Source organism: Panicum virgatum, chromosome 7K (assembly GCF_016808335.1).
Source record: "Panicum virgatum strain AP13 chromosome 7K, P.virgatum_v5, whole genome shotgun sequence".
NCBI classification, from domain to species: Eukaryota; Viridiplantae; Streptophyta; class Magnoliopsida; order Poales; family Poaceae; genus Panicum; species Panicum virgatum.
Window position 1 is genome coordinate 50,278,810 of NC_053142.1, and position 14,903 is coordinate 50,293,712.

Consider the following 14,903-nt stretch of genomic DNA (forward strand, 5'->3'; position numbering starts at 1 on the left):
TTACAGCTATGTGATTTGTCCCTAGAACATCTGTGTCAGCTGTGGCCATTGGCCCAAGGGCGACTAATCTGTTGCAGGCAATCTTATTCTAACCTTGGTAGTACACGGCAGTTACACTAACCCACCAGTACTGCACAACAAGGCCACTTTCACAGTTTCACCTTGATGAGGGATTAAACTGAACCAATGCATTGGATGCAGGAAACAACTCCCTGGTCCGAGTGTTTCAGACGACCAACATGCAGCGGTGCTAGTGGGTTGTTTTCTCGGGAGAAACGGGTGCTGCTGCAGCGACCAATGCGCACCTACGTTGGAGACGGCGATCGGTTAACCATGGAAGCAACTTGACAGTGTAGTTTAATCCTGCGTGTAATGCAACCCCCGCTTCCGGAGCGCATAGGGCGTGGTGTTTTGTAGCGTCTCGGACAGGCGCATCTGCCGTCTGATCGATCATGACGAAAAAGCGAAAGAAAACGCTTTTGTTTATTTCGCCCATCAGAATACGAGGGATCTTGGCCATTTCTGCCTGAATCGTGTGGCGGCAGGTGGTATCCTTGCCCCTGTGCTCTCGGTATATTTTACGGTAGTCCTACTGAAAGTCTGAAACTGTGAAGTTTGCTTCACTCTTTGTCTGAAAGAAACTTGCTGTGACTGTAAATCTGCTTCGTTCCAGTAGTACATGATACAACAAGTACTCAGGATTATTTGCCTCTGCACTATCAGTTTGACCAGGTCACCGTCCCAATTGTTACTGCTCGGTAAATCTCCGATTCACATGTATCCCTTGGCCGAGTCGGAGCCCTACGCAGCGCGTATGGCCCATGAGGGCATGAGGCCATGCCACTGTTCGGAGAACTGTGAAGTCTACACGCAGCTGGGAGCCTGTGAGCTAACTACTTAGCTGTACTACTCATGCAATGCTGGCCTGCAAGATTCAGCAAATGGAAGGGAACATTCTTTGAATAGATCTTCCCCGTATCAATGCCTTGAAACCAGGCAAAGGTAGGCTCCTTCAATTACGGAGAAAATGTGGCGTCCGTGTTGATCAGAAATCTGCAGGAAAGATAGAGCGCCACCATACACTTTTTCTTCAGAAAAGAAGAAGAGGGAAATAACTCCACATTGAGGTCAACGTAGAGGTAGTCAGTTGGCTAGCTCAACAGTTTCCAAAAATAAATAACTGCGGCACCCAGCTCTATGCTACACGATAATTTCAGAAACCACTACTGTTTGGTCGACCCAATATTTTGCAACGCATGGATTCTGTGCTCAGAACTTCTGAAACTAACTAATATGTTATTACTCAAGACAGAGGCCTTCTTTGTCGAGGGTAAAAGGGATGGGGCATTTCAGTAATGCGATCCCAGGACGAGCTTAAACATGAATAAAACCAGCAGTAAACAAGCACTGTGGTACCACAGTTATATATAAATTGTATGGATGGCAAAACGGAACAGAGGAAGAGCCAGAAAACGCATCCATTTGCGGCGACTCGGTTCCCTTCATTCATGGAGGAAAACATGCACTAGCATTCTACACAGTTCACATCAAACAACCATGAATGCACGTAGCTATAAGGAATGTTGAGTACTCTATCCTGCTTGTGATGAGTGAATTGTCAACCGTGCGGTGTGATCGTGCGCTTGGTCTTTGGATTGCAGGTACACGGGCGTCGAGTGTCGACGGGGAGCTGCCGTGGAGGTGCTGTGGCCGATGGACCGTGCCGTGGACGGCGGTGAAGGGCAGCCGGGACCGGAGCTCGGACCGGGCGGCAGCTGTGGCGTCCACTCCTGAATCGAGGGCGCAAGCGGCGACGAAAGACGGGTTTCTTGGTTTGCGCCACAAAACCAAGGAGGCGGACGGCGGTTGAAGACGCCGAGTCGTGGAGGCACGGGCGTCGGTCTCGGGACTGACGGAAGCGACGGGCGTCGACGGCGTCTAGGGCCTCGCTGCGGGCGAGGAGATGACGGGCGTCGGGCCGCGTCTAGGGCCGTCAGAAGGCCGAGGCGGGAACGGCGTCTAGGGCCACGGCGTGGAGGCGGGAATCTTCCCGAGCGTGAGGTTTTGGCGGTTTTCTCAAAACCGGCCACCTACCCGGGTTTCGCGGACCCTCCAAAACCGCGGATTGGATCTCCATCAAGACGGCGGCATCGCGGAGAAGACTTCGTTTCGAAGAAAGAACCTCGGCCGTCGGATGAGATCGTGTACAGGGGGTGCTGCAGGCCAACCGATCTGACCGGTCCCTGGCACCGGTCTGACCGGTCTAACCAACCGGTCTGACCGGTCCAGCGTACCGGTCTGACCGGTCCCGCGGGTATAAATACCCCTTCACTTGGGTTAGGTTAATGGCGGCTTTTGTAACTCGTTCGTGAATTCTCTGTTTCCCCAGGCCGCCGCCCCTGTGTTCCTCTTCCTCAGTTCATCTCTTTAGGGTAGATTTGAATGTTGTTTGTGTGAGAACTCTTGTGGATTTGATTGGGAAAGGAGGCCCTAACCTCCTCGTGCCCTCTGGGCGATTTGAATCAATCCATCTCCTCGTTTTGTGCCTTGTTTGATGAAATTTCGATTTCGTTTTTGGTGCACTTGATTGCGAGGAGTCCATGAGTTCTTTGCTGTGATTTCCGTGCTCCCAACTCTAACCTAAACCCTCTGGAATCACTAGCGTGTTCGAATTCGAGTTCTTGAGTGTTTGAGAAAACCCCAATCCCTTTTGATCTCCCCCATAATTCTCACGATTCGTTGATCTTTGGGACGAGATCTTTTGGGGATATGCTCACGGGGTAGGGGCGAAGCAATCCCCCCAAGTTTCATCGGTTTTCATGGTCGTTTGCTCGAAATTCACCGTTTGAATCCAATTTCTCGGGGGTTTTCTGGGTGCTACCGGTCAGACCGGTAGGCACGACCGGTCAGACCGGTCCAGCGCACCGGTCAGACCGGTCCAGGCAGATCAGTTCTGCAGTTTTCCCGATTCGCTTCCGATTTGCTTCGTGGTTTCGCTCGCTCGTTCGAGGCCTTTTGTGTTGGTTTAGCTTTTCCATAGCTATTCCAAACTTTGGCCAGAACGCTTGAGGGTTTGGGTGATTTTCGGGATATAGGCCGACGGTTTGAATTTCGGAAGAAATTTTGATCGGCTCCCATTCACCCCCCCTCTGGTCGCCGGCTTCGGTCTCACAATTGGTATCAGAGTTTGGTTGAGGTTTTCAGTACCTTAACCGGTTCGAAAACCACTCGGCGACCATGGCGAGTCTTGGTAAGATCCCTGTGTTTTCCGGCGAGGACTATGCCTACTGGAAGGTTCGCATGAGAGCCTTCCTGCAGAGCATGGGAGCCGATGTCTGGGAGATTACCACGAACCAGCTCTACGAGGTGCTGGCTGTTCAGATCACGCCTCTTCAGGTGACCCAGCACGAGGCTAACGCCAAGGCCGTCAATGCCTTGTTCGCTGGCGTTTCTCGTGCGGAGTTCTCACGCGTATAGGGTTTTCAGGAAGCTCACAAAATTTGGACGTGCCTTGAGAACTACCACGAGGGTACACCTCAGGTGAAGGCCAGACTGTTTGAGACTCACCGGCGTGAGTACGAGAACTTCACACAGGAGCCGGATGAGAGCATTGACCTGATGTTCAGTCGTTTTCAGTCGATTGTGAACAAGGTCAATGCGAACAGATCTGCTGGTGCCCTTGAGTACACAAAGCACGAGAAGGCTCTTAAGTTGCTTTACGCACTTGATCGCTCTGTGTGGGATCTCAAGGTGAACACCATCATTGAATCTGCTGGCTATGAAACTGTGACGGTGAACGAGCTTTTCAGCAAGCTCAAGGCCACAGAGGTGGCTAACCAGACATGAGCCAAGCTCAATGGTGCCCTTCCTTCCAAGAGCGTCGCTCTTGTGACTGGCCCAGGTGGATCGAGCTCTAACGCTAACTCTGCTCTTGGCTTTTCTCTTGCCTCTTTGCCTTCTGTTTCAGATGAACAGCTGGAGACGCTGGGCGATGACGACTTGTGCCTCCTGATCAGCAAGTTCCAGCGCGTCTACCACAACAGGCAGAGGAAGAAAAACCCCGGGTGCTACAACTGCGGCGACCTGAACCACTTCGTCGCTGATTGCCCCCAAGAAGTCCGGCGGTGGCCAGAACAACTCCTTCGACTACTACCGCCACCGCGACCGCGACGAGGGAGGCTCCAACAAGGAGCGTCGGCGCCACAAGCACCGCAGTCGTGACCGGGGAGGACGCTTCGACAAGGAGTCGCTCAAGAAGCGCTTCCAGTACAAGGCTAAGAAGTGGGAGAAGGCCTTCCTGGCGCAGCTCAGCGACCTTGACAAGAGCTCCGACACCGACCGCTCTTCTTCACCGACCTCCGACGACGACGACAAGAAGAAGAAGAAGCGGGACAAGGAAGCCACCGGCTTCATCGGCCTTTGCTTGGCGGCCGTTCGGCGCAAGAGCTTCTGCACCATGGCGGGCGAAGCCAATGGTGCTCGTGCGTCTTCGGGTGGACACGCTACACCGACGCACTCCGGCTCTTCTCCTGGATCCGAGAGCGATTCAGAGGTAAACTCCACGATCAACCTGCTTGATACAGAGGTTAGGGAGTTGTACGCCGCTCTCGACAACCAGAAGAGGCTGCTTAAGGAAGCAGCTAGAGAGCGTAGAAAGCTTAGGGCTGAGCTGGCTTGTGCTAGGGAGAAGTCTAGTGAGGATGAGTGTGCTGGCTGCATATCTCACATGAACGATCTTGTTGCTCTCCGTGCCAAGCATGATGAGAACGTCGCGAATTTAGATGTTGCTAAGATTTCGCTTGCCGACGTGTCTCATGAGCTCGCTAAGGCCAAGCATGAACTAGAACTGGTTAAGGATGCTCCTATTGTTAGCGATGTGCTTGAATGCGAGGAGTGTCCTATCTTTAAGTCTGGTCTAGCTTCGTTGCAGTCTAAGTTTGCTACTGTTGTGTGCGAGCTAGAGGAGATGAAGTCTAGGCCAGTTTTGCTTGGCGCTTGTAAGCTTTGTCCCACGCTTAGATTGGAGCTAGAGGAGAAGAACGCCTTGATCAAGTCTTTTGGAAAGACTAAGGTCATAGAGTCTAGCCCACCTATTGACTGCTCTGTTTGTCCTGGTTTGATCTCTGATTTGGATAATCTTGCGGTAGAGAAAGCCAACCTGGAGGATGAGAATACCTATCTTAGGGCGATTCTTAGTTGGGTTTCTGCTAGTGAGCCGCAGTTGGGCATGATGATCAAGCAGTTCAAGCGTGGTGATGGGTTTGGGGTCGATTACACATACACGAAGTCAGACTTTGACAGGTTGTATGGTAAGATCGGCAAGGCTGCTGGAAACACTGCTAGCACGAGCACGCAGCCCTCGCTTGTTGACCCCGCGGATGGTATGCTTAAAGAACCACCAAAAGCACCTTCGCAGAAGCAGGTTTGGGTTCCAAAGCCCAATGAGCTGAGGAACTCCCTCGACACGCTCCCTGCTGCCACAGCCCAGGTTGCCCAGAAGAAGAGGGCTGCTCCTCCCTGTCCGCAGGCTAGGCCTCCACCTCCCAAGCGCGAGGTGAGGTACCACTGCGACTTCTGTGACAGGGAAGGTCACCTGGAGGAGTTTTACTTCAGGAGGAAGCGGGCTATGAGGAGAGAGCAGGAGAGACGGAACACAGACATGTACTCTGCTCGGGTGCATGGTCCTTCTCGGTGTGGTGATAGGCGAGATGCTAGGGCGCGCCGTGTAGGTGGAGGTCAGGGAGACGGTGGTGGTTACCGTGCTCCAGCGGGTGGTCGCTTTGCCGGCCGTGCTCCTGGTCGTTTTTAGTACGGCTATGGACCACAGGACCGAGGCTTTGGAGGGGGTTTTGAGGCTCCACGCTTTCCTCGCGGTGGTGATCGTCAGCCTCGTAGTAGACGGGACAGGGGATACGCTTTGCCTGACTTTGCTTACCCTTCTGTAGAGCAGATGGCTCGTCACTGGTTTGCTTCTCACTTTGCTAACCCCAGTGTCGAGACGTTTGCTCCTCCTTTGTCTCGATGGTGATGCAGGTTGGAGGCCTGGAGAACAAGTGCTCCATGGATCTTGGTCTTATGCAGGTTTGATCAAGACTTGATGGTTCTCCAAGGCTGATGGATACTCCATGGTGGCTGTTGTATCCTATGTACATTTGAGTTTGCTCTTTGAGTTCTTTGTACACTTTCTGCTTGTGACTTGTTGTAGACTCTTTATCTCATACTTGCTCTGCTTGCTAGGTCTGTACTTGTGCTATGGTGGACTAGCCACTCTGTATGCTAGTTTTTGTGATTTTCATATTGTCATGACTCTTGCTAGCTCAGGGTGTGTGTTTTGTCCAGTCCCCTCATGCTTGTGTAGCTTTTGCTCCTTAGGTCTGGTTGCTAGCTCAAGTATCTTCTTCATATAGTCTTGCTGCCTTGGTTCATGTTGTTGAGTGCCTTGAGATTATTCTAGTGATATCTTTTGTCTTGATATGTTCTAGAGTGTCTTTTGGTATACCCATGCATGTGGCTTGACTAACACCTAACCATTTGCTTGAGTCTTGCTCTGGATCTTTGGTGTTTGCTATCTTCTTGTGTCCTAGCTTCTCTTGTGCTATGTATCACTTGTTGAGAGGGAGCTCTACCTCAGGTGCCGATGATGATCCGGAGTTACTGCACCGGCTGCAGGCTCCGGCCCCTTCTGCTTCGACTACCTCAGCTCAGGAGGACGATCCAGTACCACTACTTCCACTTCGATCGTTCACCTCTACAAGAACCTGTTCGAGCAGAAGGTGGACCCGCTGAGGACGCAGGGGAGGTGACCTCGAGCTTGCTATGCTCTAGGTCCAGCGGGATCTTCATCGAGGTATGTGAGCGTTCGGCTTGTACATTTTCCTCTCAGGATGGACTTGTAGTTTTTTGATTATTGCCTTTTCCATGGTACTCAGTTGGATCCATTTGGTCTAGTCCTGTACGTCTTTGAGCCGTTGTTTTTGCTGATGTCTTCCGTTGCTTAGCTTTTGGCTTTTCTTTGTCTTTCTCTTAGTTTTAGTTTGGTAGTCGCATTGTGCATATGCATTGTACATGTTTGCATTTTGCATTGTCTCACTTGCACTAGCATTCTTGAATATATTGTTATGATCTTCTAGTGCCTGCTAGTGTGAGTTGATAAACTTGATCATGTATAGCTTGCTCCATTGTGTATATGACATCATCTGAGTTAAGCTATTTTGATTTGAAAATCTGAAAACATGATCACCCTGTCTTGGCTACTAGCATGTTAGGGCGTGTTGATGTGCTTTGCTATCTTATTCATGCTAGTGTACTTTTTCGTTTAGCAATTCATACTTGAAATGATCTAAATCTGATAAAATTGCTTGAATTATTCTTGAAATGGATTGAAAAGATCCAGGTGGGATTGCTTGTCGCACTGATCGAGCTTTCGGGACGGCTCACTTTGCACTTGTGAGAACCCGGGCAAGGCTGTGCATGACTGAAACGAGTGCTTTAAGCTTCTGATTGTCTTTTGGCATAGGCTTGGCCTCGTTGCTAAGTAAAGCATGACAAGCTTTCAACCCCTGGCACTTAGAATTGATTGATATAAAAATTGATTGAAAAATAAATGTTGGCAACTTGTTTTGGCTGTTTTGGCTCACCTGCATGAGTATGAGTAGTACTGCTTTTCATTTCCTACTTGTTAGTGCTAGATCATGGGTGATGCTTTTATTTCTCCTAAACTGAACTTGCCTAGCTCTAGACTGATTTGATATACCCTGTTGAGGTAGATGCAGGTCTGGTTTGTGGATGCACACATGCTTGTGACTAGATGTTGCTCATATCCTTGTATCCCTGAATGCTTTCACTTACACCTCCTGCATTGCATTCATTGCATAGCATCTGTTCAGGGGGAGTTTCAGCTTCAGGGGGAGCTTTAGGTCTTTTTAGGCTTGATGTGTGCATGTGCCAACAAGGGGGGGAATTTTGAGAGAAGTGATCGAACAAGGGGGAGACTTGTTTGATTTTTGAAAAACTTGTTGTGCACAGGGCTTTGAGAGTGCATCATTTTGGGAGAGTTGCACTTGTGAGAGGGAAAAACTTTGCTAGGGGAGTTTCTGCTTTGGTTTTGGCTCCTGGTTTTCCTCGTTTTCCCTCTGCTTCTTGCATGACTGCGTCGAGCGTTACCTCTGTCTTTGAGGAGTCATGTTTTGGCTTTTGATCGATTGCGTCGAGCCGTTGCCCTTGTCTTAGGGGATCGATCTGTGCTTGAGTAAGTGATTGTTCTTGCCTTTCTGAGCTTTTTGTCACTTGCTTGAGTTCTTTGCTTTCTTGCTTCTCATTTTATCACTTCTCTGGTTTCAGGTGGTGTGTTGACAATGCACTCATCAAGGGGGAGATTGAGGAATGTTGAGTACTCTATCCTGCCTTTGATGAGTGAATTGTCAACCGTGCGGTGTGATCGTGCGCTTGGTCTTTGGATTGCAGGTACACGGGCGTCGAGTGTCGACGGGGAGCTGCCGTGGAGGTGCTGTGGCCGATGGACCGTGCGGTGGACGGCGGTGAAGGGCAGCCGGGACGGAGCTCGGACCGGGCGGCAGCTGTGGCGTCCACTCCTGGATCGAGGGCGCAAGCGGCGACGGAAGGCGGGTTTCTTGGTTTGCGCCATAAAACCAAGGAGGTGGACGGCGGTTGAAGACGCCGAGTCGTGGAGGCACGGGCGTCGGTCTCGGGACTGACGGAGGCGACGGGCGTCGACGGCGTCTAGGGCCTCGCTGCGGGCGAGGAGGTGACGGGCGTCGGGCGGCGTCTAGGGCCGTCAGAAGGCCGAGGGGGGGAACGTCGTCTAGGGCCACGACATGGAGGCGGGAATCTTCTCGCGCGTGAGGTTTTGGCGGTTTTCTCAAAACCGGCCACCTACCCGGGTTTCGCGGACCCTCCAAAACCGCGGATTGGATCTCCATCAAGACGACGGCATCGCGGAGAAGACTTCGTTTCGAAGAAAGAACCTCGGCCGTCGGATGAGATCGTGTACAGGGGGTGCTGCAGGCCAACCGGTCTGACCGGTCCCTTGCACCGGTCTGACCGGTCTCACCAACCGGTCTGACCGGTCCCGCGGGTATAAATACCCCTTCACTTGTGTTAGGTTAATGGCGGCTTTTGTAACTCGTTCGTGAATTCTTTGTTTCCCCAGGCCGCCGCCCCTGTGTTCCTCTTCCTCGGTTCATCTCTTTAGGGTAGATTTGAATGTTGTTTGTGTGAGAACTCTTGTGGATTTGATTGGGAAAGGAGGCCCTAACCTCCTCGTGCCCTCTGGGTGATTTGAATCAATCCATCTCCTCGTTTTGTGCCTTGTTTGATGAAATTTCGATTTCGTTTTTGGTGCACTTGATTGCGAGGAGTCCATGAGTTCTTTGCTATGATTCCCATGCTCCCAACTCTAACATAAACCCTCTGGAATCACTGGCGTGTTCGAATTCGAGTTCTTGAGTGTTTGAGAAAACCCCAATCCCTTTTGATCTCCCCCATAATTCTCACGATTCGTTGATCTTTGGGACGAGATCTTTTGGGGATATGCTCACGGGGTAGGGGCGAAGCAATCCCCAAGTTTCATCGGTTTTCGTGGTCGTTTGCTCGGGATTCACCGTTTGAATCCAATTTCTCGGGGGTTTTCTGGGTGCTACCGGTCAGACCGGTAGGCACGACCGGTCAGACCGGTCCAGCGCACCGGTCAGACCGGTCCAGACAGATCGGTTCTGCAGTTTTCTCGATTCGCTTCCGATTTGCTTCGTGGTTTCGCTCGCTCGTTCGTGGGCTTTTGTGTTGGTTTAGCTTTTCCATAGCTATTCCAAACTTTAGCCAGAACGCTTGAGGGCTTGGGTGATTTTCGGTATATAGGCCGACGGTTTGAATTTCGGAAGAAATTTTGATCGGCTCCCATTCACCCCCCTCTGGTCGCCGGCTTCGGTCCCACAAGCTATTAGCTAGCTGTGTAACAAACATAAAGAAATACCAATCATATAGAAATGTAACTAAGGGCACAAGTCATTGGGAATCCAAGCCTCGTGGTCTTCATCAACTTTTTCTTCAGATTTCTGAATGTTTTGAAGGATAGGGCTGCAATAGATGTCCTCCTGACGCAAGCAACTATCCCGTTGTCTGCACGAGTCAGATTTCACTCTTTTACCTTTTTCTTCGGTGGATTTTCTTCAGAAACGATTTCAGGATCTCCTGCACCGCGAGGTCATGCTGAGCTTCGATTGATGTGAGCAAGTGCTTGTAAGCTCGATCTTCAAACTCGGAGAACATGTCCTGGGGGCATGAGAGTAGTCACGGTGAGGCAAATATGGGACTCGCATGAGCATCAGAGCTAGCAGTGTGAAGTCAAAAGTTGCCGCAAAATACTGTCTTTATCAGAGCCAAATACTGTCTTCAAGCAAGCGTCCAGTTTTTTCTTAATTACATTGGCTCGCGAAAAAAAAACAGTGCATGTATATGCTGGAATATGTGGCCCAGATAAAAATCGTGAAAGAAATATCAAGATCACGACTCCAGTTATACCTTCAAATCAAGAGTCGAGTAAGTACTTTTCACTTTTGAAACCGAGGTTGAATCCTTCTTCCCATAATTTTTCTGAAAATGAACATGTAAGATTCCATTGTTCATTAAACATGTCTAGACTACATGGTTATAAGAAATTCCTTACAAGCAATACTTCTATCTGGTTAATATTGGCATGGCCCAGAGCTTGTACAATCAACCAGGAACACTTGTGATCCTCAATGTCAGTCCCAATCTAAAATGGAGAAGACAGCACCATGACATTACTTGTCCTTTTAGAAAATAAATTTCTGACAACTTAGCTTCTATTTTACCTTGCCTATGGTATTAGGATCTACAAAGCAATCCAAGTAATCATCCTGAAAAAAAAATTGGAATTGTCAAAGGAGACATAATCTAGTAGCAGTATGTTATTTCATCATAGATAAATATACCTGTGCTTGAAAATATACACCCATTTCAATAAGTATATCCCTTAACTCACTGAAGTTTTCCAACTTTGCACCAGATAACAGCAATGCACAAGCAACCTAAAGGCATTGTACGAAATGTGAGTGCCAAATTGTCGAAGAACAGAAGATATGTAGGTTTCTCTATGGAAGGATTCTTATTTCTTATGAGAGCAGAGATTAGCAAACTCCTTCTGAGCTATAAAAAGTTGCCATATGTTTGGATACGGGATTTGAGATTTAAATCGTTAGGATTTAGTCCACACTCAAATTATATATAAAAAGTGCCAAGAACCCTTCCTGATCAACATGCATTTCATGCATGTTTATTAAGAATAGTGTTGGAAAACATATTTTACACAAAAATTGTATTGCTGATACATGCCTTCGCATGAAAGTATAACAAATAAATATTTCATACGTAAAACTCAGATTTTCAGACTTACAGGGAGGTAAAAGGAGTAGTAAGATGTCTTGTACTTGACAATACGACGGTATCTGCATGACAAAAGAAAAGATATAAACGTAAGCAGCTTCAATTATTTAACGAATTAAACGGTTCACGTACCCTTCTATATTGTATTTTGCAAGTTCATCTGCGCCATTATGTGTGCTAATAAGATCAAGCATCTGTCCTAGAGATGTCTGCAGAGCTATCTGAACAAGACATTCAAATAGTAAATGTAACAAGCAATGTCACAAAAGTTGTAATTTATTCAGTGGTGTTTCAGAAAGGAGACTAACCTCGTTCCATAATTCAGAGATATCAATGTAGTAAGTTTTTTCTCTAAAGTATCTTTTGATCAAACGTGCAATGTGGCATTTAAGTAGAATACCATCGTTTATACCCCGAAGACCAACCTATAAGCACAAAGAGAATAGTTGAACTTTATCGCACCATAGTCATTTTAAATGTAAGTTGGTACCATAAAACTATATAATTCACAAAAATGAAGTTGAACATGTCAACTTAAGAACCTCGGGTCGTCGGTACCAGCAAATTTGATCTCTCCTCGTGTGTGAACCATCCATGATATCATCAAGCAGCAGTGCACATGCTTGAAACTGCATTTTTTTGTGCAACAAAAGAATCAACCGTTCCTTTCGTTGAACAAAATAAATTTGCTTGGAATTAGGGTATCATTAGGGTCATTAGTCATTACCCACTCAACACACCAACCAAGGACGCAAGCAAGGAAAAATTCATCTTCAGTAACCTCACTTCCTTGTTTCAACAGCAGGTAACTATCAATCACTGATAGACCTCGATTCAGTTTCCCTTTAGAAGAAAACAAAAAGGTCAACATCTTAACATAATCTTAGGTTCCGTTTGTGGACGGATAGAACTAGCATCTTTTGCTTTGAATAATTCCAAATTTCATAACCGAAAACAGGTTCCTGGAGCTGAACGAGATTGGTGTTTCCTCACCTCCTGGTACATTGTAATCAATCATCTGCATGAAAACAACATAGAATTGATGAGACTAGCGCATAATTCTAAATCTCGGGTTCTAGTAGCAATTGAGTTCGATTTGTGCAGATTTTGGCATGCAATGTTCGTCCATATTTCTTTGTAGAAGGAATATGCTAATGATGGCCAGGCCATTTTTTTCGAAGGGATGTTTTCTTCTTTCTGATTGATAGAGGAGCGTGCGTTTTTTTTTGTGAGTGGAAAGTAGGGTCTTGCAAAACATGTCTGCACTCTTGGACCTGGCCGTTATGTCTGGTTTGGTTCCCCTCCTGTATTTTTGGATGTAAATGTATCCGGCCATAATTAATATTGAGAGGAGCATGCGGTTAGTAGGCGTAGTTTGTCCCGGGCCATAACGGGCCTTACAGGCCGAATTTGCCAGAAGAACGTGATAACTGATGAGGAAAAGGAAGAGTGGGTTCTTAAATGGGCCAACTCTGGCGTGCACTGGATGGGCCAACCATGCAGGCTTCATGCCAAACTAGCTGCCCATGAAAAATTTGCATCTTCGGCTTGGCAGCCTGCACACGAAACAGGTTGAAAACTCTGTTCTAAGCAAACATGGCAAAGCCCATGTATCTCTTGAAAAACTATGATGCAGGCCAGCACGCGGCCTTGTACTTTATGTGCCAGTCTCATGTATATGTATAGAGTGCAAAAGGATCTGGAGCTTAGTGGTTACAAGAATTTCGATAGCATCTAAAATCCTGAGTTCGATTCTCGATAGAAGCAAATATTTTGGGATTTAATAGCAAGGCGGCTGTGTTGACTTCGTCAATTTCGATGCTCATAGGGGTAGGATTTACGTACGCGTGTTCACATAAGGGTATTAGTGCGCGTGCGTTGTACTGTGTAATTTTAAAAACAAAATATATATGTATACGAGTGACTAAAAAAACCATATATATATATATATATATATATATATATATATATATATATATATATATATATATATATATATATATATATATATATATATATACGATGCACCGTTCGAGAAGCAATACGTGTCGACGAGGCGCCTTCGTCAAATTCGAGGATTGCTGACTCAATCTTCGGAAATGCTCATAAGAGTAAGAGTAGAGTTTGCGTACGCATGTTCACATAAGGGTGTTGGTGTGCATGTGTTGTACCGTGTAATTTCAAAAAAAATGTATATGTATACGAGTGACTCAAAAAAAAAACTGTATGTATACGATGCACCGTTCGAGAAGCAATACGTATTCTCACGACGACGTCGACGTCCACGTACCTGCTCGACCCAGCGCCTGGCCTCGTCGGTGAGCTCGCACGTGTCGTCGGCGAGGAGCTCGTCCCGGAGGCGGTCGTACGCCCGGACGAACCTCTCGTGGTAGTCGCCGGCGTCGTCAGCGCCGCCCGGACCAGCAGGAACAGGAGGAAGCCGGCGCCGCTCGATCCCCCGCTTCTGCTGCAGCGCCGCCGCTGCCCCCGCGGAGCACCTCGCCAAGCCGCCGTCGTGCAGGAGGAGCTTCTCCTCGAGCTCGCCGTCGAGGCCGCGCTGATCCCCGCCGCACGCCGCCGCCTTCATCACCCGAGACGACATCTCCGCTCGATCGATCTCGCCTTCAGTTCTTCTCAGCAGTGCAGACATGTGGGGTTGGCACTTGGCAGTTGACTATGGAGGTTGGAGGGTGTGGCAGCGAAGCGACCCCCGGCCGCCTATATATATACGGCCGCGCGCCACTCCACTACGTAATGTGCAGGTGCGCGCCGCGCGGCCGGAGCCCGGGCCCCCGAGCGCGTCCTGAAGCGGTGCCAGAGCCCAGAGCACGACGACGTCGACCGGTGCGGTTCCACACAGTGGCCCTTGATCACCGGCCGGGGGTTGGCAGTCGGGCGGAATTAAATTGATGGTAAAAAGTTTGGTTACCATTTGTAGATTTGAGACCGAGAGGTAGTGAAACACTGGAACTTGGACGCAAAATTCAGGGCCCTGATTCTTGGAGCCTTGACATCCCATGACGCGTCACGGCACCCTGCACCGTACGTCATCGATCTATCTGTCCATCCTGCAGAGAAGGCGATCGAGTTCAGTTCATATTTTTGTTTTTCAAAAAAAAAGTTCAGTTCATATTTTACTGAACTGTCTTTCAAAAAATATTTTACTGAACTGGCTCGATCTGCTGCTTGCATATTTATTTATATATATGAATACCCATCATATCGGACCGATGACATGCGCGTAGAATAGTACAACAACTACTCCCTGCACCTGCACGCACATATCTGCAAGATGTAGGTACGTGTGCTAACTATCTCCCTTCAGCTGATGCGATACCAGTTTGCAATTTTGCATTGCATTATTCAAAAAAAAAATCAGCCCGAGCAGGACGGGCATCATGCTCTGCCCGGCCTTTCTTGGGGAAGAAATTAAAAGATTCGCAAATCATCCTGCAAAATGACTGCTGAGGTCCTGTGTGAAT

At 48.4% G+C, this 14,903-nt stretch overlaps 1 protein-coding gene across 1 annotated transcript; it reads right to left on the bottom strand.

The window, feature by feature from the left end:
- Window positions 1-10,158: 10,158 nt before the first annotated feature.
- On the bottom strand, window positions 10,159-14,049 carry LOC120643154 (farnesyl pyrophosphate synthase-like). Its single transcript, XM_039919671.1, has 12 exons — window positions 13,712-14,049; window positions 12,415-12,439; window positions 12,149-12,264; window positions 11,964-12,050; window positions 11,726-11,846; window positions 11,554-11,638; window positions 11,432-11,483; window positions 10,971-11,066; window positions 10,851-10,895; window positions 10,682-10,771; window positions 10,537-10,608; window positions 10,159-10,287 (listed from the first exon to the last, which is right to left on the bottom strand). The coding sequence occupies exons 1-12, from the start codon at window positions 14,021-14,023 to the stop codon at window positions 10,159-10,161; spliced, it is 1,230 nt and encodes a 409-aa protein (XP_039775605.1). The 5' UTR covers window positions 14,024-14,049.
- Between the last annotated feature and the right edge of the window lie 854 nt (window positions 14,050-14,903).

Excerpts from the sequence above, each read along its gene's own strand:
- LOC120643154 (XM_039919671.1), bottom strand. The coding sequence starts at position 14,023 with ATGTCGTCTCGGGTGATGAAGGCGGCGGCGTGCGGCGGGGATCAGCGC. Across the intron at positions 12,051-12,148 it reads TTGGTTGGTGTGTTGAGTGG|TTTCAAGCATGTGCACTGCT; the intron begins GTAATGACTAAT and ends AAAAAAATGCAG. Across the intron at positions 10,772-10,850 it reads ATCCTAATACCATAGGCAAG|ATTGGGACTGACATTGAGGA; the intron begins GTAAAATAGAAG and ends TCTCCATTTTAG.